Below are 27,774 nucleotides of genomic sequence, written 5' to 3' on the forward strand. Positions count from 1 at the left end.
ATCCTCCCCCACCGCCTGCTCCCCCTCCCTCTACAATGTGACCATGATTTCTAATATTGCATGATTTTAAATAAGGATTCTTGGCAGATCTGAAGAGAGAAACCTTCTGTCGTTGGTGCTATAAGTATATGGTCTTCCCAAAGCACCTCTCGTGCCCATGAAAGCCCGTCCTTGCATACTTTTGTGTGCAGTAAAGGGTTAAAAGGCGCTGGAAAGACACCACGCATGTGTTAATTCCTGCTGCAGCAGAGCGCATTGCTTCCACTTTGACCTCATAGTTAATCTGCGTGATAGTTAAATCACGCAGAGGCTCGAGTATTTCTTTTAAACACACACATACACACACACACACACACACACACCTGCTGCCCTCTAAAAGAGAAATCAAAACAAATCAAACAAATAAACAAACCTCAATTGATGGACCTGGCGGAGTGTGTGTGAGCGTGTGGGGGCATGAGTATGTGTACGAGTGTTGCGTGCATTTCCCTTTCCCTTATTTGTCTCCTGTGCGTCTCTCCCTGTACCCTCCCCCTGCCTCAATTATATTATTCCCCGGGACTTGGAAGCCGCTCCCTGAGCTGACGCTTTGATGGTATCTGCAAGCGTTTGTGCTGATCTTATTTCTGCCCCCTGAATATTAATTCCCGAAGCTGCTAGCAATACAGCTCCCCAGTGACGGGACCTACTAGAGGCAGGTGGGGGGAGCCACCATCAGTTCATAAGCATAATAATAATACAAAGGGGAGGGATTCTTCTGCAACCTAGAGGCTAGAGGCAGGGGAGACAAAAAAAAAAAAAGCGATGAGTTCGACAAATATATGGAGCACAGGAAGCTCAGTCTACTCGACTCCTGTATTTTCACAGAAAATGACGGTGTGGATTCTGCTCCTGCTATCGCTCTACCCGGGGTAAGATATGCCCTTTTCGGCGTCGTTTTGTTTCAGAGAGGTTGGGGGAAGGGGTGGGGACAGAGGAACTCGGGAGACCACCCAGATTTAAAAGACTCTTACAGGATTTGGGGCTTTGTAATTTAGGGGAATGTGAATATTTGGGGCGGGAAAAAGGAGGGAGGAGACAGAAAGGTCAGTTTCATTTATTTATTAATTTATTGGATTTTCTTTATTTGTTTTAGAATGGAAAAGCTAACGTCATAAAGCCTTTGTGTTTGGGGAGTAGCATTTTGATAGGACTGCAATCTGATGTCTAGGTGGGCTGTGCTGATACATGCCGGCATTTGAGGCCATGTTGGAGGCGTTTGGGTGCGGGTCTGGAGGAGAAAACTGCAAATGGGGTGCTGGCGCACACCCGGGAGACATTGTGTGTGTGTGTGTGTGTGTGTGTGTGTGTGTGTGTATGGGTTCTGTTCCTGTATCCAAAGTATTGCTTGCTCCTGCACCTGGGCATTTTTAAGATCAGCCAGCCAGGTTTTCTATCCAGCCCCATTGACTTGGCGGCAGACTCCCTGGTGGGCTAACAGGGTTCAGCACCAGGGACAGCAGTCCTGCCGGGGCCAAACGGAATGAGGCTTGTCTAACCCCACGGGACAACTTTACATCTACACAGGACGTCGTTATAGTATAGAGAGAAGGCCGATGGAGCCAAGGAGCACTAGTGACGTCTGGGGACCCTGCTCTGATTATCCCTAACCCCTCCTTGAGATAGGAGGGGCATTGCTGGGCATGGGGTAGAGAATGTAGTTAATCAGTGCATGGAGGGATATATGTCTGGAAAAGAGTTGGCTTTGCAGTGTTGAAAAATATGCTGAGCCAGGTGAATGTGATGCCAAAATTGTGAAGTTATGCATTAATGTCTTAGAGCCTTGTTGCACTGAATAGAAAAGATGGGAAAGGGGGCGATGGATTTCCCAAAATCCTGAGCAGGTGTGTGTTGCTAAGTGTTTTGCACCTAAATTTTTTTGAACTTCCTTGCGCCAAAGGTATCAAAGAACTATCCCTTCACATATAGTTCATCATCTATCCACCCACCAAAACAACCCCCCCTGCCCAACATGTACCATCAGGATTTCCAGAGGTCCATTGTACTTATATTACTTGCACTCTTCAATACTGTCACTTTGAAATAAAGCTCTAAAAATATTACCCCAAATCTGCTCAAAAAGAAAGAAAAACTAGCTATAGAAGAAATCAAGCCATTGCCCTAAGGTTTTCCTGGGAGCTGACACTCTTATGTAGTAGTTGTAGCAAAGGGAGATAAAAGGGATGGGGGTTAAAAGATTATTTTATTTTATTGGAAATTTCTAGTTAACTTCACTGGTCCTCCATTCTCTAGAGTAGGTAATGGGAAGTAACAGATTTCAGTAAAAAAGAGACCCAAGCAAAACAAGAAGTGAAAGTCTCTCTTTGGAGTCTTTGGAGTTTCCAAGCAGAGAGAGGGGCCTGCTTAATTCTACCAGCACTTTTCATACCTTCCTCCTTTACTATAAAAATAGAATATATTTTCTTTAGGAGTGTAAGATTAAGTAGTTTTCTCAGAAGAAGGCTTTTTACTGGAAATGGTTTATGTGTAATACATTTTAGTGGAATACTGGAAAAACAGTGCTTTTAATTAAAATTTGCACACATATTTTACTATTTAATGTTGTATGTAACTCTTAATTTGTTTCAGACATTAGAGAATTTATAGTTGCTTGTTGATAGAAAATATCATTCTCATGTTCTTACCATTTATGAAACCTGTGGATTAAAATCTAGTCAAGACATAGGGAAATATGTCTTTCCTTCTTACACACTTACATCCATCTTAGTAAAGAACTTTATAAATGAATAGATGAGAATATTTTTATGTATTTTACTCCAATCGTCTTATTTTAACCTAAAATGTGCAATTTTATTATTTTTCCTAATGCTATCATATTTAAGATGTCTTCTTATTGCAACAGTCCCACCTTTTCTTTTCCAACTATCATGTAAAAAGTAATACTTAGTGATACATTTTAATTTTCAATTCTTATCATAGTAGCTTAGATGAGCTTTTTAAACAGCTCTAAATAATGGGAGTTATGTGTCATGTAAACTCTCCAATAGGAGGATATTCACATTTTCTCAGTAATAACAGAGAATGGAGTCATTGCAGTTTGGTGCAGAGAATGTGATCAGAGTTTCAGTTTGCTGCAATCCCATTAAAAAAAAAAAAGCCATTTGAATGGCTGAATAGAGCTGGATGAAAATAGGAGCTTTGATCTCTGAAGCTGGTCTTGAAGAAAGACAAGTGACTAGAAAAATGTGGGATTCTGGGAGCAGTTTGAAAAAGGCTTTTTGGGTAAACAGTGGTAGTAGAACTACCTAGAAACTTGAAGGGAAATGAAGAAAAAAAAAGAAACATTTAAATGACTATTCATTTACATAACTCCAAAGAATATTTTTCTCTCTCATTAAAATGACTAAATTCATTAGATTGTGTCTCTACAAAAGTAAAACAAAGAGGAATATGAAGCATTGGAGTGAGGATGTTAATAGCTAATATCTCTTCTTATATGTGAGATAGTTAATTTCTGAAACTCAAAACTATCTGAACTGCCACATATCTTATATACAATGCTATCATAGAAATGGTCTGGGAAACTTGCTAAACTTCTATGACTCTTGAACCATACAAGCTTGTTATTTACTATCCTTCCAAATTCTCCACTTGGTTTTATTAGAAAAAGAAAAATGAAATCACTTCCTCAGCATATTTAATTGCTTATAGATATAACATTTCAAATAGTCTGCCCTGAGGCAAACATCTATCTGGAAAAAAAAAGAAAAATATTTATCACCCAGTGTTTCCCAGGATCCAGCTGCCCACTACCCTCTAGACAAAATATCTGGATTGTAGGCAGGAATTTAAAAATTAGCTTTTAATTTAAATTTGTTACATCAGTGTCTCTGATATCCTAGACTCAGTTTAGAATACCTAATCTCAAAATGATTGAATTACAGAATATTTAGTGATAGAGGTCTCTGTTCTCCACATTTTAAAATTTGCTTCATATCAAGTATTTCTGCTCAAATTGGAAGAATGTTAAGACTGACTTTAGAGGCTTTATCTTTGTTGTAAATATTATTTGACTAAGATTGTGGCTACTTCTCACTGTCATAACTTCGTAGTCATTCCAAGACAGACTTTCCACAGCTTAAGTACAAGTAGGCTTTATTGGAATGACATATACTTGTTGAAGGGGAGCAGAATTTGCCAACCGAAAATATGCCTCTTTGGCATAAGGATTATTTAAGGCTGATTATTTTTAAGAAACAGCAGATACAGGTGAAGCTTAAAACTTAGTGGAAGTTACCCTAAGAGGCATTCACATTTATAATGGAAATCTCCATTTTTAAGGGTGTCTCCCTCCCTGTACCAGAAAGAGGAGTTTGGCTAAATACCTAGAAACTTACCAATGATGAAGGCAGGGACTTAAATCTGCCTAACAACCATCCCCTTGTTGACTGTGCTTTACTTGATAACCTCCCATAACTGGCTTCCCCTACTCCCAACATCTTCTTTTGTCTTTAGCTGGAGATGGTATTTAAGATGATGGCTTGGGCCATTTGAAGGACTTAGCTTTCTGAGTATCTCCCATGTATACAGGAAACATACATGTTATTACTTTTCTGTTTTTTTTTTTTTTTCCCTCTCGTGAATCTTTTTATTACAAGGATGTCTTAACCAAGAACCTAGAAGAGTAGAAGGAAAATTATTTTTCCTCCCCTACATGGTCATCCAAAGTACTTCTGCTGAGTTCAGTGATCACAGAAGATTGGTAAAAAGTTATAATTAGTGCAGTTCAGGAATTGTTTGACCACCCAGGTATCAGAACAATTAAAAAATTCAGGATTTCATTTGGGATGGGCACATTACCTATTCGGGTAAATGTGAAAGAAAGAATTCATCCTCTGCTACTGGGTTATAAGAGATCCGTGTGACATCTTCAAAGTCAGAAACCAGATAGTCACAATATAATATTTTCAGATTTTCCAATCTATTTGTGTCATGTATATACATACACTGAATCAAAATTTTAAAATATATAAATATTAAAATATAATAGATTTTAATTAACATATACAAAAGTTATATATTTTAAACGCATAAAATATAATTATATTATACATAACATGTATATATACACACACACAATTTTTACTAAAATCTGCGACATAGTTGTTGTCAACCACATTCGACAGACTTGGAAACCAATATTACAGAGAGATTAAATGACTTGTTTAAAGGCAACAGATAATTAGAAGTAACATCAAATAATGATAATTATGTATGTGGATAGAAATAGAGTTCTATAATGATAGGTGTATACATTTATATATACTTCCTACCATCCTGGGGTTCCTTCCTGGGTCCCTTGGTGGGTGCTTTCCAGGAACCGGGACATGGTTCTCACTCCAGTCAGCAGCGCTAATCGACCCGCCCCCCGTCCCGCCCCCGCCATAGTTTGCAGCGAGTAACTGTGAGTTCCACGCATGACCTGCCAACAGTGTTGATGCAACTGGAGCTTTCTCCCTTCTGTAGCGCCACTCCCCCCACCCCCAACTCAGCACTAACCCAGTACTTTTCACCACTTTGCCCCAGACCCCTTGTCCCATAGCAGGATCTCAGAAGGCCTTTCACCTCCCTGCCTTGTCTCTTGGGCCATAGCCACTCTGATCTCAGTGTATGTTTTGCTAAATACACTTTTTCTGTATAAATAAAATATGATTTGGAGTTGTTCTCTGAAAAAATATTGTAAAATGTATATATACATACAAGATAATGATAACTGATTATATTTTAGATGTGTCACTAATGATCTTCTGAATTTTATTTTGTGTTTTCTGTTTTGTTTTATTCCTTCTGAATTTTTTGATCAGTTTCATTTCATCAGTACTGTTTGCTCATAAGTGTAGTAACTAGACTAGATTATTAAGATACCAATCAATTTTAGTTTTTATAGTTATCTGATTTCACCTTCGTATAATAGAAGTTAGAACAGAGACCTTACATCCAATCAGCCCACTGAATAAATTAAAATGTTGAATCTACATAGTAGTGTGGTTTGAGGTCCTCAGTCCCATCAGTCACTCCATTTTTAAATTTACCTCACAATTTTGATTGAAAGCTCTAAACAGATATGCTTAGAAATAATCCACTCTTCAGTTGTTTTATGAGTTTAATAACATGTTAAATGATATTATTTAGTCCCTGGGGAAAAATACATTAAGAAAGTATATTTTCTTGATGGTTATGTGTAAATAAAGCATAGTTTAATCTGCAATTCAGTCATTACCCAGAAATTTAACTACTGCTTGTCATCCCATTTTCAAAGAAGAGACTTTGTCCTCCACTGAGAAAATTTATAGGATAATTTGCTCAATGTTGTCCCATAGTTTTCCTACAGAAATTCTATATTGAGGCAACCATACTGAATATTAAAGTAGAAATAATGTTACTGTTTCAATATCTGGATATCTCTATCTTCAATATGTAGATATTTAAAGTTGACATTTTTAATCACCTCAGTCAAACGAACAACAGCTTGATTCACTGTGGCATGTGAAAACTTAATATCAAAGTGCTTAAGTTTTAATTTCTAGAGGAATAAAAAGTTACACTTTCTAGAAATTAGGGCTTTATTTTTTTTTCCTGAGAATGTTTTCATGCACACTTTTATTCTCTCTATAGCTTTGTAAGTTAGATGAGGAACATAACATTTTACCTTTCTGATAGCTGTTAAAAATGAGATATGGAGCAGTTATGGGACTCGTCCAAGTCTTCTTGAATGTTGGTTGTAGAGCAAGGGTTAAGACTTCCCCAGCCACATTCCTAGTGCAATACAACACACCACTCAACAATAGTCACCCTTTTTCTTTGTAAAAGTAAGAAAATACTTGGATTGTTTTGAGGTGTAAAAGGCTTCTCCAGTTCGCTTTTCTGGGAAAGTTATTTGCTATTCATTTCTTCCATATTCTAGAGAATACACATATTTTAAAAGGAAATAAAAACCTCCTTTTAAGTTATACATTCGTGGCTTAGGGTAAAAATAAAATTTAACTCAAAATCATATTAATCCCCACTGTATTATGAAATAAGAGGGCAAAATATGGTAATAATTCTATATTATTATAAAAATCATTATGGAACTCTATAGATAAAGTACCATGTAAATGCTAAGTAAGTAGCACTGATATTACATTCTCCACCCATTCATAAAGAAAACCATCTGAATACCAAATAACATAATAGTGAGGAAAATAAAGAATGCTTTTTAAGCAAACGTCCTTTGTAATAATTGAAACCCTGCCATGAACTCAAGTATAGTAGTAGAACCAAAGTCTATGTGGTGAGACAGATAAATATCAAGTTCTGTAATTTATTTAGGCATATTTAAATAAAATGGCCCAAACAAACTGAATATAACTTTTCAATATTATCTTGGTAGGAAGAAATAAATGACTTACTCTTATTTATGTTCTTTTGTGCAGGTTAACAGTCCCTTTATATAAACTGCTTTTGAAAACACATTTGAAATACAATAAGTGAGGGAAAAAACTCTAGATATAAACTGTAGAAATGAATTAATTCTTAATTCAGTAAAGGAATAGTATTGCAGCCAGATCTGTTCTAGGAACTGGGTATATAATTATGGGGCAAAAGTCTTGATGTCCGCCATCATGGAGTTTGCAATCTCATGGGGTGGCAGGCAATGATCAAACCGATATGCAAATAATTTTTAAGTTTTAACTCAGGTAAATGCTACACAGGAAAGTCATACGGTGCTATGAGAGAATATATCAGCTTTCTAACTTGATGAAAGCATAGGCTAGAGAAACTGAGTGAGATCCACAAACTAGCTGAAACTGATCTACAATCATCTAATTGGTCAGTTTTAATATTTCAACATTCTTTTCTTGGCTATAATAGTCTTTGCTGGATTTTTTGCCCTCGGTTGAAGAGGTTGTCACTTGAAAAGTGAATGGTATTTTCGGGGAAGAAAACTGGTGAAAATTTTAATGTTTTGAAAACTATTTTTCTTTACTATTTAAAAAATTATGTAATAGACAAGAACTATATTAAGGATAATTAAATAAAGTAACACGTCATTTATGACATTATTTTAACACAAACTAAATTTACTAACCAATGGCCAGTTGATGGGCTTTTGCTCCACTCGCCCCCATCCAGTAGGTCTTCAAGTTATATATGCATAAAACTAGATCTGTTTTTCCTACCACCACCTCCAACTGAGACATCTTCTCTGATTCTTTGTCAATCCAATATAAATAGTCAACTACAATCAAACGGGGAAAAAATACATGACCATCTTAAATATAAATACCAGTTGTGAACGTCAGTTATTTTCAGACTTGGATATAATACGATAAGAAAAATACAGTGAATATTTTGGGGATTTTAGAATTTCATGCAAAATGCACTGTGTATGACCTATAAAAATGTGTACAGAAGGAGACCCAGCACCTTGTGGGATCTCAGTTCCCCGACCAGGGATTGAACCTGGGCCACTGCAGTGAAAGCCTGGAATCCTAACTGTTAGGCTACCAGGGAACTCCCACAGTGACTTTTCAATATTGATAAATTATAATCTTTCAGCAAGAGAATAGATGCTAGTAATTATATGTTAATAAATTATCACCTGTTTTTTTAAAAATCTATTTTACCTATTGTCTTCCAGTATCCCCCTTCATCTTATTCTTAGAATTAGCAAGTGTGTATTTAGTTCCTTTCAAATAATCATCATTCTAAAAGCAAGGTGTCCTATACTCATACACATACACACAAATCTGCAACTTTGGATAATGCCCTTTTTAATCTCATAGAAGAATACTTTTCCCATTATATTAAAGAGATTGAGTAAATATATATTCTTCTTAAATTATTCCAAAAGAAAGAACAAGCAAGACACTTTAAATCTGAGGTAGTATTCAGATATTTCCTGTTTTTAATAGAAAAGTAATTTTCCTTAGTATTTCTTAGAGGGAAAATTTAAAGTGATAATTTTTAAAGTTAATAACAACATCTCAATGATTCCAGGTAAAAATTATCATTTAACTAAATTACCTCCTTTTAACTTAACTTTATTAAGAAAAATCTGCATTCTTTATTTTAAAATTAATTCTTAATAATTTTCAGAAAAAATTCTTGAATTTTAAAAAAGTGTACATTTGAAATTGATTATTCTTCATTAAATTCCACAACAAATTAATTACTTAAATTATTTAAATAATTACTTCATAACCTTCATAAACCCATACTTTATTAATCAAGTTATTAGAAATTATAAAAATTTAGACACTTATAGTTTATTCTACATCCAGGTAAATTTTTCATTATTTTATTTTATTTTATTTTATTTATTTATTTTATTTCATTTATTTTATTTTTTTATTTTATTTTCTATTGGAGTATCATTGATTAACAATGTTGTGTTAGTTTTAGGTGTACAGCAAAGTGATTTAGTTATACATATATAAGTATCTATTCTTCTTCAAATTTTTTTCCCGTTTAGGTTATTATAGAATATTGAGCAGAGTTCCCTGTGCCATGCAGTAGGTCCTTGTTGGTTATCTATTTTAAATATAGCAGTGTGTATGTGTCAATCCCAAACTCCCTATCTATCCCTCCACCCACCTTTCCCCCTCTGGTAGCCATAACTTTGTTTTCGAAGTCTGTGAGTCTGTTTCTGTTTTGTAAATAAGTTCATTTGTATCATTTTTGTTTAGATTCTGCATATAAGTGATAGCATATGGTGTTTGTCTTTCTCTGATTTACTTTGCTTAGTATGATAATCTCCAGGTCCATCTATGTTACTATAAATAACATTATTTCATTCTTTTTAATGGCTGAGTAATATTCCATTGTATATATGTACCACATCGTCTTCATCTGTCAATGGACATTTAAGTTGCTTCCATGTCTTGGATATTGTAAACAGTGCTGCAATGAACACTGGGGTGCACATATTCTTTCAAACCATGTTTTTTCAAGATATATGCCCAAGAGTGGGATTGCTAGATCATAAGGTAGTTCTGTTTTTAGTTTTTAGGAACCTCTGTACCGTTCTCCATAGTGGCTGCACCAATTTACATTCCAACCAACAGTGTGGGAAGCTTCCCTTTTCTCCACACCTCTAGATCATTTCTTGTGTGTTGACTTTTTGATGATGGCCATTCTGACCGGTGTGAGATGATATCTCATTGTATTGATAGTTTTGATTTGCATTTCTCTAATAATTGGCGATGTTGAGAATTTTTCATGTGCCTCTTGGCCATCTGTATGACTTCTTTGGAGAAATGTCTATTTAGGTCTTCTGCCCACTTTTTTTATTGTGTTGTTTGTTTTTTTGATTTTGAGTGGCATGAGCTGTTTGTATATTTTAGAGATTAGTCCCTTGTTGGTCACATCATTAGCAAATATTTTCTCCCAATCTGTAGGTTGTCTTTTCATTTTGTTTGTGGTTTCCTTTGCTGTGCAAAAGTTTTTGAGTTTAATTAGGTCCCATTTGTTTATTTTTGTTTTTATTTTCATTACTCTAGGAGATGGATCAAAAAAGATATTGCTGCAATTTATGTCAGAGTGTTCTGCCTATGTTTTCCTCTTAATAGTTTTATAGTATCTGGTCTTACATTTAGGTCTTTAATCCATTTGGAGTTTATTTTTGTGTATGGTATAATTTATAAACTAAATTATCTTTGGGAAGTCCCTTAACCCTATAACCACCATTTGTTTTATATCTGTAAGACATTTAATTGATATTGGTATATTGTAGTATGTAATGTTCACCCCTAAAATGTGGAAAGTGAATGATAACAGAAATACAGCCATGTTTAAAAGTTATTATTAATTTAAAAATCTTTAATTGTATGCCTTCTATTATGAAATGATACTTAAAATATGCCTGAATTTTCCAGTAACTGATTTATTGAACATGCTGGATTTAGACAGTTATGGTCTAGAAATTATGATTCTCTTTAAACGTCATCTATTGAATCTCTCTTCCCCACACCTGGACAATACCTAACGTAAAAGCAATGAATTCTCCTTTCATTTTAGAGTTTATAATGATCTCATTTTCAGGTATTAAAGTCTCATCTAAATTGATCCTTCAAACTCTCACTCACTTTAAATTATTTTCTCTTCTCTGATCAGCCCTGACCTAAGATTTCTGCTGCCTGCCTGACACTATTTCTTCATTTTTTGGTTAGGCTCCTCTTCTCTTTTTATTATGCTGCTTTTGGCTTTTTCAAGATTAGAGTGGAGGGAGGAAGGACAGTTACCTTTGCGGAAAGATCTTATTGTACTTTCTGGGTGAAAAATGCCTACATGCTTAGTCATTCTTTCCTGGGGGGTTGGATGGATTCTATGGAGCTAACCCTCTTCCTCCTTCCTCCTCCTGGGGACCTTTAGAATTGCTCTCTTCCCTGACATGGGTCATGCTGTATGGGGGCTTGATGTTTTATGACAGGCCCTCAGCTCCACTCCAAAGATGCATCTACCCTGACTTTCTACTAGCATTTTCTTGCCAAATAGACAGTATTTTCAAGATGATTTCAGCTTCAGCATGACTGTTTTTCTGGCATCCATTTAGCTCAGCAGGAATGAATGAATGAAAAACAAACTCAGGAAAATTGCTTGTCAGCTTCAGAAAGTGAAGGTGTTTTTCTCACTCAGATTCACTGTTGGGATTGTTCAAACCAGCCTATCACCTTTAGACTTTTTCAGGAAAAAAATCAGGCTACATTAGTCATTTGGACTGCTTAAATTATAGAGATCACAGGCCAGATTTTGCTAAGAATTCTCTCTCTACCCTGTGTTCAAACAGCATTAAGAAGCAGATATGCAAGTTTTCTGCTTTGGGTAGAGATAGCAGTTACCCCTGTTAGTCTCCCCTAAATGGTAGACATCGATGAGTAGGTTTCTTGACTTTGTTTTTCAGTTGCCTTGAGGTAGAGGTGGAACATGTATCCCTGTGAGGAGGGGATATGAAACTGCACAGTTCTTTCTACACTTAGGCCAATAAACTTTTTCCACAAGAACTGCTCTCTTATTGAATCCTTAAAACTTCTATTTAACGACCCCAAAGTGGGTGAAGGAAAAAGAACCCAGGACTGGTTTTTGGCCTTCTCTAGCAAGTTCTGCCTCTTCTTGGCAGCCTACCACATTTGTGTTAAATGAGAATATAACACTTCTCACTTATTTTTCTCAGTTCTGGGACATCAGTTATGATAAAAATGGGGAAAGTATATTTAATATTACATTCCCCATGCAATTCATTTCTTCCTGATATCCACTAGTTAATTCACCTTCTTCAAATCTTTGCTCAAATATTGCCTTCTCAGTGCCTACACTGATTACTCAGTGTGATACTGCAATCGTCCCTCAACCCTATACTCACAATTCCACTTATTCTCTTCTGTGTTTTACCTTTCCTTAGTCTTCAGTAATTAAGTAGAAAATTTTTTTATTATGTAGCTTACTGATTTATTATTTTCATTTTTTATTTTCTGTCTTATTCAGCTAGAATCCAGGATTAATGAGAGCAGAGATGCTGTTTCTTCCACTGTTATACTCCAGGCTTTTAGAGAAGTGTCTTGCTTCTAATAGATGTTCAATAATTACTGTTTAATTAAATAATAAAAACTGCATCTCCTTTTCCCTGAAATTTATCTTCTCTTAAAAAAGGAAAAAAGGTACTTCCCTGGTGGCACAGTGGTTAAGAATCCGCCTGCCAATGCAGGGGACACGGGTTCGAGCCCTGGTCCGAGAAGATCCCACATGCCGCGGAGCAACTAAGCCCGTGTGCCACAACTACTGAGCCTGTGCTCAAGAGCCTGCGAGCTACAACTACTGAGCCCACGTGCCGCAACTACGGAAGCGTGCGTGCCTAGAGCCTGTGCTATGCAACAAAGACAAGCCACCACAATGAGAAGCCTGCACACCGCAACGAAGAGGAGCCCCCGCTCGCCGCAACTAGAGAAAGCCCGCGCTCAGCAACGAAGACCCAACACAGCCAAAAAAATATAAATTAATTAATTAATTAATTTTAAAAAAAGGAAAAAAGAAGAATCTTTTCCATAGTACCTCACTCTAAGTTCAGCATATATGGCTGGTGACCAAAACAAAAAAAACCAAACAAATCCTACAGAATCGTGTAGTCCTTAAGAGCATAAGCTATGGAGCCACACTTGACCAGGATTCATATTTCTACCCTTGACATTTACTACTTGATGGCCCTCAGTAAATTTATTGACTGCATTCATCCTTAGTATCTTCATATAAAAAAAGGAAGATAATAATTCTTCAAAAGCTACTTTTGAGTAGCAATTGACATAATACATAGTACATGGCACATAATAAACTTCTCTTACATGTTGTTTTTGTTTCTGTTACTACCACAGGGTCATTATTTATTTCCTGGGGATATTCCTAGAGACACAAATAGTCTCTCCACCCCTGTTAAATGCTAAATTTGGGGAAAGTACAGGAGAGGGGTTTCTTAATAAAATTCAGTAATTCTCTAGTCCCCTGTCTTAATTTGTATAAGATGAGAAAATTGGATAAAGGTCCATAAGTTTCTGGAATGACTATATTGTTCATTCATTTTAGGTCAATATTAAAAACTTGATAAAATTCCTAACACATGGTGGATTAGGTCCCAATAACAATAAAATATGTGCTGACACATGGGATTTCTTCCTGAAGACAGCTTCTTTAACTATATGCGAAAAAGAGAGAACTGATATTTTTCTATTCAAGGCCATAACTGAGTCTTCATTTTTTTGTGTGCCTTATGGATCTGATAATAGAGTGAAATTCAACATCCCCTGTCACCTAGATTACTGCATCAGCCACCTAAAGTACCTTTCTGATGCCAGTTTTGCTACCTTCTGATTCATTCACCACATAGCAGAGAGACTTTTTTCCTAACAAATATTTTCCTAAATAAGGACATAATTTAGATTCAATAACCTGTTGAGAATTTAAGTGTAGAGTTAGATAAAATTTTTTTCAAATGTGTACACCGGTATCACCACCACCCATATGTATATATACATACATATATTAGTTTCCAATATATATTGGTTTCCATCACACTTGCAGGTTTTCTCGTGCCCTTTCCAATTAATCACGCTTCTATGCCCCCACCTTCTCCTTGACTTCAGACTATAAGTAATCTCCCAAGCACATTCTTAATAGATGTTTAAGTATCAATGAAATATTTTAGAAAAATGAAGATGTACATAAAGCAGAAGTTTGAAGATAGGGGTTATACACTCTGACTCAGGTGACCTGAATAGTGTCCTTCTGAATTGCTATTTTGTGAATCACGTTTCGTTTAATCCGCAGTGACTGTGTTCCTGGCACTATGCAACATGCAGAAGCTATAGCATTGAACAAGGCAAACACAGTCCTTGCACTTGTGGAATGTATATTTTAGAATAAAGACATGCTTTTAAAAACATAATACTACATTATATATAATATATTATACCATACTTTTATAAATATTCTTATAGACAATATCCTATATATATATTGATTTGTTTCACTTATTGCCTCTGATCTAAGTAAATTTGTGTAACCAGATAGACATTTTACACTCAACCATTTTTTAAATCCACATATCCATGTGATTCTGTCCATTTTCCCCTTGAAACTGGCTAACATGGGATATCATTTGACTCTTGTTGAGCTTTCAAGCACTATGTTAAATGCAGAATGAAAATAAATGCAAAGAAGACAAATTTCCTCCTTCCTATGAAGGAAGACAAATTTCCTATGAAGGCCTCCTGCCTTTCTGCCATAAATAAATAGGTATTGCGTTCCTAATACTTGTTTGGCGCACTGTACTAGGGACTGGAGATAAAAGAGGGGGAAATACAGGCATCTTCTTAATCCTCTTAGACATTGCAGTCTAGGGACAGGCAGATAGTAAACAAACAAATTTCAAATTGTGGTAAATGTTGAATAACTAAAAGGTGTGCTATGATGAAGAAAAGAAAAAATTGTTTTAGAGAGAATACTCAGGAAAGGCCACTCTGAGCAATGGATAAGAAGTTGAGATTATAAGAGTATTAAAAAATTCAGCCAAGATTCAGAAAAGATTGAAGGGACGATCTCTCTCATTATAGGTAACAGCAGATTGCAAGGGTCCTGAATGGAGAAAAAACTTGGTGTGGTTTAGGAACTAAAAATAGCCCATATGGCTGGAGGACAGTCATCATGGATGAAAAAGTCAGGATACAGCATTTGGGAGCCAGAAAGCTGCTTCCTATGGTATTTGAGGCCATAGTGAATATTTTGAATTCTGGGAAATACTTCATATAATAATACCATCAGTTTTATTCTTTTTTTTTTTAACTTTTGGGTTTATTTATTTATTTATTTTTGGCTGTGTTGGGTCTTCGTTTCTGTGCGAGGGCTTTCTCTAGTTGCGGCAAGTGGGGGCCACTCTTCATCGTGGTGCGGGGGCCTCTCATTATCGCGGCCTCTCTTGTTGCGGAGCACAGGCTCCAGACGCTCAGGCTCAGTAATTGTGGCTCACGGGCCTAGTTGCTCCGCGGCATGTGGGATTTTCCCAGACCAGGGCTCGAACCCGTGTCCCCTGCATTGGCAGGCAGATTCTCAACCACTGCGCCACCAGGGAAGCCCATCAGTTTTATTCTTAAGGAAGAAGTGTGCCTCTATGATTTGGGGAATGGTGAGGGTTGCAATTTACCTACCCGTTTTCAATTGCTGGGCAATTAACTAAACTGTTGACTTATAGCTTCTTTAGAGTTAGATATAGTGTTGCTCTACATCTTGCTACAAAATCTTAGCAGGATCAAAATGATTGATTCTGCTATTATATCAATTATTTGAAACATAGTCATTATTTTTTGGTATTATTATGAATGCCATAAAATTATGGCACTATGAAATGATTGCACTATATTTAAACTCGTGTTTAAACATATATTTTTATAAAGATAAATACTTTGCGTCTAAAAAATGGCAAAGATAGTTTCTTAATTCCAAATTAACTAATATGTTTTTTTGGGGAAGCAGTTATTTGCCTGAATGATTTTTAAATTTTAAGAGATTCTCATAGGGAGCATTAACAAATGTGCACTTATTTCCTATCCATAAAATATATTATTGAACTTAACCTGCATAAAATAGGACCACAGAAGGTAATACTCCTTCTAAGAGCCTGAAAGAGATACAAAGATCTGTGTACCAAATTAAAAACAAAACAAAACAAAAAAACACTACCATTTTATTAATAAAAATTTCCTTCTCCCAAGGAGATTTTAAAATTGTTAGACTCAATTACCTCATACTTTAGTATCAGGAAATTTTACAAAAGTCTCATGTCAAAGAATATTGTGAAAAATTCAGTGATTTAGTTTACAGCATAATAGTTTTGTTTTTGTTTTATTTTTAAGTTAACATAGAGCAAAACTGGCCTTTATTGGTGGACAGTTGTATGAATTTTAACACACATGTAAATTCTTGTAATTCACTATCTCGAATCAGGATACGGAACAGTTCTATCTGCTACCCCAAAAGCTCCCTCCTACTACCCCTTTGTGGCCACACCCTTCCCCCACTCTTAACTCCTGGCAACAACTGCTCTGTTATTCATCACTGTAGTTTTTCTTTTCAAGAATGTCATATATGGGACTTCCCTGGTGGCGCAGTGGTTAAGAATCCACCTGCCAATGCAGGGGACACGGGTTCGAGCCCTGCTCCTGGAAGATCCCACATGCCGCGGAGCAACTAAGCCCGTGTGCCACAACTACTGAGCCTGTGCTCTAGAGCCCGCCAGCCACAACTACTGAGCCCACGAGCCACAACTACTGAGCCTGCATGCCTGGAGCCCATGCTCCGCAACAAGAGAAGCCACCGCAACAAGAAGCCCGTGCACGGCAATGAAGAGTAGCCCCCACTTGCTGCAACTAGAGAAGGCCCACGTAGCAACGAAGACCTGATGCAGCCAATAAACAAACAAACAAATAAATAAATAAATTTTAAAAAATAACATTAAAAAAAAAGAATCATATATGTAGAATCATATAGTTCACTCAGCATAGTGCCTTTGAGATTCATCTCAGTTACTGTGGTGTCAATAAGCACATGAAAAGAAGCTCACCATTACCAGTCTTTAGGTAAATGCAAATTAAAACCACAATATGATAAAACTACACACCTATCAGAATTGGTAAAACAAAAACAGTACTGACAAGACCAAGGGTTGGTAAGTATGTGGACCAACTGGAACTCTCATACATTATTAGTGGGAATAAAAAACAGGGAACAATTTGGCAATTTTGTATAAGATTAAGCATGAATCTAACATTACTGAACAACCTCACTCTGATTTGCATGGGAGAATTGAAAACCTATGTCCTGGAATAATGGCTTTTATAATTATCTAGATAATTCGTTTTCAGAAATGCTTACATAAACATGATCATATCAAGTTTTCCAGACAAAATGGTGATTTCCTTTATTTGACTTGAGAGTACACTCTTGATTGAATTAATCAGAAGTTTCTTAATGGTTATGGGATCTGCTTTGATATTACTTGTGATCATGTACCTGAGGATATTGGAAAGACTGGAAAGAATAATGATGGAAGATGCAGGGAGAAGCATGGATTCTGTGGGAGCTCCTTTTTTAATTTGTGCAATAAGTTTGCAGTCTCGTGAAAAAGGTAAAAATACACTACTGAGAAAAGACAGTAAGTTGTTATTCCCTTAAGGTATTTTCTTTGTAATATGAATTCTTTATCATTTAAAGCATTTAACCTATCGTGTGACAGGGATCTAAATTTGCAAAAATATAAATGACACAAACTGACCTTTTTTCTATTATATAAACTTAGTTTTTTTATGAAACCAGCATGCTGATTTAAAACACCCTTAAACTTTGGGTGAAGTTAAGATGATTTCAAATCCATTGGGATTTTTGTTTTACATTGTTCCAGAATTCTAAGAACAAAAGTAATTTTGGGCTTTCTAAAATACATCCATAGAATACTTACTTATGCGCACTGCCAGCACAGAACTTTTTAAAATACATCTACCATATTTTCATAGGAAAAAAAGTAATAATTCCAAATGCTGAGAATGGTGTTTAGCTCGTAGGAGATATCTGTGAATAATCACAAATGAGTGGATAAATACACAACTTCTATGATCTGGAGTATTCATAATTCTTAGTTATGTAAATTTATATAGAGATAAAGATGGACTATTGATATAATGAAGATAGAGGGAATGAGGAGGAAGAAAAATGAGAGCAACAAAACTGAAACATAAGACTTGATTTACTTTTTCAAGTGATTGATAACACATTTATTTTCAGAAAATGTTTTATCCAGGAAGAGCCAGATAATGAAAACTTAAGAATAGTCTTCTAAAAGTGGCCACACCACAGGAACAAATTTCAAAATTTCAAATTTGTATGACTTGAGCTTAAAGACTACAGCACGATCTTCTAGAAAAGGAACAAGGGAAAAGAAAAGAAAACATGTAGAGAAAGAAAAATTCCCAGAATCATGGTCACTTAGATGTACACATATTGATAAAATTCCTACATGAAAATGAAAATCAGTCAGCCACTTGAACAAATTTGTTCCATAGTTTCAAACATCTGTATAGTAACAAAATCAGAATATTTCATTTCTTGCTATGACAGAATAGAACAGACTATAGTGATATGAATTTTCAATACATCTAAAGTTCACTTGAGTTTGATAACTTGAATATACATCTGAATATATGTTGATATTGCATGCAGTATAATCAGGCTTCATTTTTATAAACTGGCTCTCAATGACCTTTATACTAAATTTGGAACAGTTTGACCTCTTGTTCATGGACTATGAGAAAATACACATTCGTTCTCCTACCCATCTGTTGCCCCCTTGTAAATAAGTGGACAATTTTGCATGTTTATATATATTACCTTCTATTTTGCTAGAAGAGGAATGAAAAGTTTTATCAGTTCCCCAAAATGTTTTATGCTCTAGAGAAAAAGATTATTCTTACCATAGAAATTGAGATTTGGAACTGATTACAGAGGCATGCTGATAGAAATAACCTTCATTCATATCAAGTTGGAGGTGCTGGCAAACAGAGATTAGTCACGTTCTACCATGTGACAATGTTTTTCTTATTGCCTTGCACTGTTATTAAGTGTTGCATTTTTTCTAGCTGTTCAGGTATTTGTTTGTCTCTCCAAATAGATGAGAGGTGTTTTGATGTCAGCGTTGTACTTTGCACATCTTTCCATCTGCAACTGTCTTTGGACAAAAGAGTCTCAAATACAGGCTGATTAACTGAAAGACTGAGGAATCTAAATTCACAAGGCATTGTTCCCCAGATTCAGCCACCTTCATGATTTTTGCCACATCTAAGTGACACTTGGTTATTTTTTTACTTAATATTTTTCATAAACCAATGTCTTTTTTTTTTAATTAATTTTTTTGGCCGTGCCATGCAGCATGTGTGGGATCTTAGGTCCCCAGCCAGGGATCGAACCCATGCCCGCTGCAGTGGAAGCATGGAGTCTTCACCACTGGACTGCCAGGGAAGTCCCAACCAATGTCTTTTAAATCTAATTATTTTATTTAATAAACTTAAAAGTAATTAAACCCAGAAAATCAGTTTCATTTTTCATAACAGAAGAAAACTGCAAAGGAAATACCGTGAAGCCAGAACAATGTTATCAAGTTTCAGTTATACATTATTGTCTACCAGAGGTGCTAAGCTTGTTGTTGCTCTTCTTTAGAAAGTAGGTTAGCGAACTGGGGAACATGGTTGTAACTAAGACTTTGTCTTTAATATGATTGGATGAGTGGAAAGAAAATTTAAAAGAGAAAAACTTTCTAATTATGGAATTCAATGTCTTTTAATGCTATGCATATGTGACACTTAAAATTGTCTTGGGTACTAGCATCAGGTGTCCTAGACTTTGGGAAACAGTGATATAAAGTTATCTTAATAGGACATAGGCTCTTAATTGCAAATGATGCTAATTTGAATTGCCAGTATACCTTGAAACACTACAGTAAGTGACATTTATTTGACTCGCTTGAGAGCAGTTACCAACGTGCTATTTATTCAGAAAAGAAAGTTCAAGCAACTCTGTCATGCTCTCTTGCAGTAGCTCTTCATCCTGGCTACACCTTAGAATTAACTGAATATCAATGTCTTGGTCTAATCCTAGTCTAATTAAATTAGTAACTTAAGAAGAAAGCCTTCAGCACTGGTATTTTTTTTAAAGCCCTCTAGGTAATTTTAACGTGCAGCCAGGGTAAGAACAACTGGTTTGTATCTAGCATCAGACATTCAGTGTGTGCTGGACACTGTACATTCTTAGTGAATGATAGGAATCATATAAATGAAGAAATTCAAAGTATTTCCTTTTTGGACTATTTCTTGATGGTAAATAATTATATTCCTCTCTGACAGTAGCTTTATGTTTTGCATATCTTCTGTGGTTAAAATTGGTCTTGGATGTAAATAGTCAGAAAGTAGCAAGAGGGCTTCCCTGGTGGCTTAGTGGCTAAGAATCCACCTGCCAGTGCAGGAGACACAGGTTTGAGCCCTGGTCCGGGAAGATCCCACATGCCGCAGAGCAACTGAGCCTGTGCTCTAGAGCCTGTGAGCCAGAACTACTGAGCCCATGTGCCACAACTACTGAAGCCCGCGCACCTAGAGCCTGTGCTCCACAACAAAAGAAGCCACCATAATGAGAGGCCTGCACATTGCAACAAAGTGTAGCCCCGCTCGCCGCAACTAGAGAAAGCCAGCAGTCAGCACCGAAGCCCCAACACAGCCAAAAATAAATAAATAAACAGACAAACAAACAAATAACTAAATAATTTAAAAAATAGCAAGAAATGCAAACTTCGTTTGTGTTTCTAGAGTGAGAGAGAGCAGCCCCAAAAGCTGTGTTGGCTAGTTTGTCACCATGTTGTAATAGTTCAACAACAATGCAAGTACAGTATCTAAGTTCTGTTATCTTGTAGAAAAAAAAATTACTGCATGAGACCAACATACTTGGGGCCCCAATTCAGGTAACTGCCTTCTAAAAATTCTACTTTGGTGTACAGTGTACAAGATAAGTTGTCTCAGTTTCCCCAGGATAATTCAGATTTTGAAGCCATGTACACTTTGCCACTTCCTATCTGTGGCAGAGTGTACACAAGCAAAAAATTGAGAATATTATTTTTCCTTCTAGTGTATTTTTCATTTCAGTTATTGTAGTCTTCATCTCTGTTTGTTCTGCATATTTTCTAACTCTTTGTTAAAAACTTCTAACTTCCCGCTCTATGCATCCATTCTCTTCGTGAGTTCTTTGATCATCTTTTTTTTTTTTTTTTCCTTTAGATACCTGCTCTTTTTCATCACAAAATAACAGTTCTTAGTTTTGTTTCTGCTTTGTTCAATTCCAACTATAGCCTTTTTGACAAAACATTTTCCTATTAACTGAATTGTAAAAAATACAACCAAGCTTGTGCTCATTAAATATACATGTATATAAAAAACATACAAAAAGTACAAGATTGACTATGTTAGGAAACTTTTACAGTGTCAACAATCCTGTTTTTCTCTAAATCTTTAGTAAAGGGCCAAAGGTCAAATCTCTCTGTGTACAAAAACTCAATGTGACTGAACTCCTGAATTCAGTGTCTAGGTATGCTATGGACAGAATTAACTTTAATATGCAGTCCTTAAAAGAAAGAAAAAAAAAAAAAGACAAAAAAGTAACCAAAAAACCAAAACACACCACAGGACAAAAAGTTCTTCTTAAATCAAATTCTATTTGTGAATTCAAAATAATTTCTATAAAATAAAACAGAAAAATATTTAAATAGAATAGGGTGGACTGTATCTGTTTGCAGGGGTATTTGCTTTTTAGACAGGCTGAGAATTGGTAACTTGAATGTAATTTTTTGGAACCTGTTTTTGATCATCTTTAGATCATTACTCTGAACACTTTCTCAGGTAGATTGCCTATCTCCACTTCACTTCTTCTTCTGGGGTTTTGTCTTGTTCCTTCATCTGGAATATGTTCCTCTGATGTCTCGTTTTGTCTAAGTTGCTATTTGTATTTTTATGTCTGTGGTAGATTAGTTATGTTTCTCAGCCTTGGAGAAGTGGCCCTCTGTAGGAGGCGTCCTATGAATCCCAGCAGTACACTCCCCTCTCAGCACGCAAAGTATACGCTCTGGTGGTTCCCCCTAAGAGGGCTGCTTGGGTCCTTCTGTTGTGGCAGGCTGACTATGTAGGCAGTCTTGTAGGCTTGGTTGGTCCCTAGTCTGGTTGGTTGCCAGGCCCTGCCTTGTGTGGATGCTGCTGGCTGCTGTTTAGGGGGGCCTCGTCACGCGGTGGCTGATTGAGGAACCCTAGGGGGCCACAGGGCTAGTGCTGGCTCACTGGTGGGCAGAGTCAGGGTGCCAAAGATTCTGGGGCCATTGCCTACCCACTGGCAGGTGATGCCAGGTCCTGGGGGTTAGTGCTGGACTACTGGCAGGCAGAGCTGGTTCCTGGAATCTGGCTGCAAGGCCCAGGGGTCCCAGAGCTCATTTCAGATCTTTGGTAGTGGGTGCGGTTTCTGACACAATTGGGTATGACTGCTGGGATGTCTTGAAGGTTGCGTTGGCCTGCTAGTGGGCAGAGAGAGGGCCCAGCTGGTCCCAGGGTAGGGTCTGAACTGTATTGTAGGATCATAATTTTCTTGCTTCTGGTGTCTGCCCCCTGGCAGGTAAGGTTGATCTAGAGGCTTGTGCAGGCTTCCTGGCAGGAGGTGCCAGTGCCTGCCCACTGGTGGGTAGAGCTGGGTCTTGGCCCTCTAGTGACCTGTGCCCATGTCTAGGGAGCGTGTCTAGAGGTGGATGTGGGCTCTTTAGTCTTTAGATAGCCTGTCTGCCGCTGGGTGGGGCTGTGTTCCCACCCAGTTGTTTGGCCTGAGGCGTTACAGCACTGGCACTTATAGGCTCTTGGGTAGGGCCAGGTCTTGGTGCTAATGAGCTATGGCAGCTGCTGTGTTCCCCAATACATCTGATGTCAGTGTCTATGTCCCCAGGGTGAGCCATAGCACCCCCCTCCCCCCAGGAGACTTTCCAAGACCAGCAGGTTAGGTCTGGCCCACAGTGCTCTCAAATTAACTGCTTTTGTCCTGGGTCCCAGTGTGCATCAGGTTTTGTGTGCACCTTTAAGAGTAAAGTCTCTGTTTCCCCCAGTCCTGTGGGCTCCTGCAAAGCCCTGCTGGCTTTCAAAGCCAAATGCTTGGGGGGCTCGTCTTCCAGCTACTAGACCCCTGGGCTGGGGAGCCTGACGTGGGGCTCAGAACTCTCACTTCTGTGGAAGAACCTCTGCAATATAATTATTCTCCACTTTGTGGGTCGCCCACCTGGGGGGTATGTGATTTGATTATATTGCGAGTTCTCCCCCCAGCCTGTCTCACTGTGGTTCCTTCTTTATGTCTTTAGTTGGAGAAGGTCTTTTCTGGTAGGTTCCAGTCTTTTTCATCGATGGTTGTTCTGCAGATAGTTATGATTTTGGTGTGCTCGTGAGAGGAGGTGAGCCCAGGGTATTTCTACTCTGCCATCTTGGCTGCTCTCTGAGATTATTATTTTTTATCATTTTGTAAATTATCACATAAAAGCACTTTATAAGTAAAGGAATAAATTAAGAATGTGTCAGTTTAACAATCATTATTGTCATTACCAAAATGTATTATTATTTATGACATACGAATTCCTGTATCCATTGATACGTCTTTCTTACCACAATTTAGCATCAACAATTTTATTTTTATTCTGACAGCCATAGACAGTTAAAATGACTTTAGAATTGCTTTCTTGGGTTAACCTTGCCCTTATTTCCTTTTTAACCTCCCTAAATATCAATATTTTCAACATCTGTTATTTGAGTTTTCACATGCAAGGAATCGATAGCATTTAATGAAGAGAGTGATGACAGTCGCTGGACGGCATTTTATATAGGCAGCTCATTTTAATATTACCTATAACTGAGACATACGCACATTTGTAAAGAGTGAGTTTTACCAAGTTAATTTTCACAAACAGTGAACCTTTAAAAATAATCTGTATTCTCACTGATTCATTCAGTATTTTGAAAAAGTATTCATTGGGTGTTTTGTCAAGCGCCAGACACTTGCAAAGTTTTGGGAAACAACACTCTTGAAGACAGATATTTCTTGTTGAAGACAGATATTTCTTGCCTATTATTTTGCTTTTAACATTCAAGTCTAAACCAAAATTTTAAACACTTTTTTTGTTGTTATTGTGAAATAAAATGTATATAAAGTATATAAGTACATAAATATGGACCAGTGCATCGTCATTAATTGAAATAAAAACTCATGTTACCACCCACCATTTCTGGAAATAAATATTGCCAACACCCCAGAAAACATCCTTAACCCCCTCCTGATTTCTATCTACTTTCTTCTCCCTCAAAGTAATCACTGTTCTGACTTGGACCTCCATAGTTGAATTTTACCTGATACTAAATTTTTTTTATTAATTAATTTATTTATTTTTGGCTGTGTTGGGTCTTCGTTTCTGTGCGAGGGCTTTCTCCAGTTGTGGCGAGCGGGGGCCACTCTTCATCGCGGTGCGCGGGCCTCTCACTATCGCGGCCTCTCTTGTTGCGGAGCACAGGCTCCAGACGCGCAGGCTCAGTAGTTGTGGCTCACGGGCCCAGTTGCTCCGCGGCATGTGGGATCTTCCCAGACCAGGGCTCGAACCCGCGTCCCCTGCATTGGCAGGCGATTCTCAACCACTGCGCCACCAGGGAAGCCCCTAAATTTTATACAAACAGAAACACAGCGTATGTGTGAGTGTGTGTCTTGGGTGTATGTGTTGCATCTTTTGCTCAAATGCTTATTTTTCAGATTTATTTTGCTGCACGTAGTGGTAGTTCACTAATTTGTATTGTTGTATAGTGTTTCATTATGTAAATATGCCATAATTTACTTATTCATTCTACTATTGATTTAGGTTATATAGATTTGTATTACCAATAATGCAACTGTGAACATTCTTGTACACGTCTTGGGGTAGATGTGTGCATGCATTTCTTTTCGGAATAAATCTAGGGATGCCCTTGTTGGTTAATAGGATACACAGGTGTTCATCATTAGAATATAATGCCAAAATGTTTTCCTTCCAGCAGTGTATGAATGCTAGCCGCTCCACATTCTCCCACTTTTGTTTCTGAGTGAGTTAAAACAAATACACAACAACAGCAACAGCAAATGCAGTGAGGGCACTAACTGTAGGAAAATGGACTTCAATGATATGCCTAGAACATGACCTGATATGATTTTTTCCTATTTACACCCTCTGTTCCTCGTGACTGCTGTGGTTCTCTTCTCCACATTTTCCCTCCTTATCTTAAATATCCCGGTTTTCGTTTGCTCTCTGTGAAGTCCACATGCTTTTGGGGATGTCGATTTCATCTTTGATACTAGTGGTAGGATATATAATTATACTAAAATAATGAACATAGTCCCACCTTCTAGCTATAGATATGGCTTCATATGTATGAATTCATATGTATTCAGGCAAGTGATTCACAAAATGAGACCCTCTGGGGACTTTTAGAAAAGTAAACTGGAAGAGTTTATCTCTGTTTTCATGGATATAAACAAGGAAGCATAGAGGTAAGGAGTTGTCGCTAGCATCTTGTGACTGTACAGGTAAGCCATCTTTGGGTTCAGGGTGATAGCATGGAGGACAGAAAGGTGAGACAGAAAGAGTCTGAGTTTTTAAATACATAGTTGAGAAGCTGAATCAGAGCACCATGAGGCTTATCCGACCTTAAGCTTTAAAGTTATATATCCCTCCCAATTTAGTTTGAATGTTTTGATACTTGCAAAAAAAAATTCATCTTAGCTAATAAACCCCCAGAGAAATTTATTTGATACGGGTCATTGGCGATTGCTAATAAACTGTTTGCATTTCATACATAGGAATATATAATCTGATAATTGACTCAGTCAAATAAACACACTTACCAACAGCTGTTGACCTAATTATCAAAAAATTGAACGAGGTATGAGCTAAGGGGATCATTGTAGGCAGAATAATTCACACAGAATCGACAGAATTTACCCCCCCTGCCCTCTACCCTCTGTGCATATACACACTCACATACTCACCTGTGCATAGAGCACCCTTCCCAACAAGTTCTGCACAGGTTCTTACATGTCCTTACTAGGAGATATAGAATCCCATAGGCCACTAAAGGCTGTGTATGAAAGAGTAACTTGTGCCCCAATGCTCCTACTCACTAAACCACAGTGTTCCTCAGGAATCCCTGGTCCTCCAGGACAGCACAGAGGAAGTCTCCTCCTCCCATGATCAGATTGTAAGTCCCCTGTGCCCTCCGAGGATATATACTCACCTGGCATAGCTGTTCCTACACTATATACCAAAGTCCACCTTTTGCTGTGCCTGGAAGACATTCTTTGAAATGAACTAGCTTATGCCTTGCCCTTGCAGTGTGCATTGCTTTCCAAGTCATGAAAGAGTTTGAGGCAGCTGATTGCATCCATTAAGTTAAATTACAAGCTCTGCTTCTATTCCTCAGTGTGGGGAGATCAAATCATTGGTATCTGCAATGGCAAGTTTATGAAATTTGAATGTTATTAACTTTGTGCTGAAGGTGCCTTACTTTTATTGAACTCAGGCATAAACTAATTTATTGTCCTAAGGGAAAATGAGCTTGAGCAGCCATTTGTTTTAGATGATCTTATTTTTTTGATGAATGTACAGTCACAGATTCTTTGGTCCCAATTCTTTTTTCAAAGCCTAGCAGCATAATGGTTAAACATTTTGGTTTTGGCAAACTAAAATGACTGTTGGTAAACATCATCGTTCTTCTTCATTTGCAAAGTGGAAATAATTGTAGGAATATCAGTGTTTTAAAGATTAAGTGGGAGAATGTATGTGAAGTCCTTAAAGTTATCCGTAGAACATGGTAAATATTTAACAATAGCCGTTGTTGGTAATATTATTTATCTTAGGAAAACTAGTTAGCAAAAAAAAAAGATTCTTTTCACAAATTTTAATTGTAAATTTCATGCACTCATGGAATTTATAGTTTAGTAATGGAAACAGACAATAAGCAAGTCAGTAAACATACATTGTAACAAATGCTGTGAATCAGTCAAAGGACTGGCTAGAACATATAAAGGGTCAGGTGGGTGACAAAGGTAGATAGAACAGAAATGACCTCTACTCCTATTCAGAAGGTGATTCTTGTGTTGAAAATTGAAAACTTAGAAGGAATAAGCCATGCCCAATATTGGTTTAGGAGTTGGAGAGAAGATTGTAGGCAGAGAAAGAAAAATATATATTCTGTGTTTATGATACCAAACACCAATGGATTTGAAGATACCCAAATGAAAAGACAAATGTTTTTGTTTCTCACCCAAATGTTTGCTGTTATACTACCCTAGAAGAATACAATGACTAGATTTTTCTTCCTACAAAACTCACAGCTTATTGAATCCGTGAAAATATGAAATACCTGGATTAAAATTTAAAATTGTATAAACTGCATAATTAATCTTCACAGTGGCAAATATCCAAAATATGTACCAAAATTCAAGTAAAATCTTCTAATTGCGAGATCTTCTAATTCACTGAACGTCTATTCAGTATTTGTTTTTAAAAGCTTCTTTGTTCTTAAATAAAATTGAGTTTTGTTTCTGATTATAAACATGAACTCATTA

The 27,774-nt window shown here is 37.0% G+C and overlaps 1 protein-coding gene across 5 annotated transcripts in view; it reads left to right on the forward strand.

Moving 5' to 3' along the window:
• Positions 1–804: 804 nt before the first annotated feature.
• The window catches only part of GABRG2 (gamma-aminobutyric acid type A receptor subunit gamma2), a 122,673-nt gene continuing 95,703 nt past the window's right edge, over positions 805–27,774 (forward strand). For all 5 annotated transcript variants that reach the window (XM_068534586.1, XM_068534588.1, XM_068534587.1 and 2 more), the window contains exon 1: positions 805–911. In XM_068534586.1, the coding sequence (XP_068390687.1) occupies positions 805–911 (107 nt within the window). The remainder of the gene's footprint in view (positions 912–27,774) is intronic.

This window comes from Eschrichtius robustus, chromosome 2, assembly GCF_028021215.1.
Source record: "Eschrichtius robustus isolate mEscRob2 chromosome 2, mEscRob2.pri, whole genome shotgun sequence".
Taxonomy (NCBI): Eukaryota; Metazoa; Chordata; class Mammalia; order Artiodactyla; family Eschrichtiidae; genus Eschrichtius; species Eschrichtius robustus.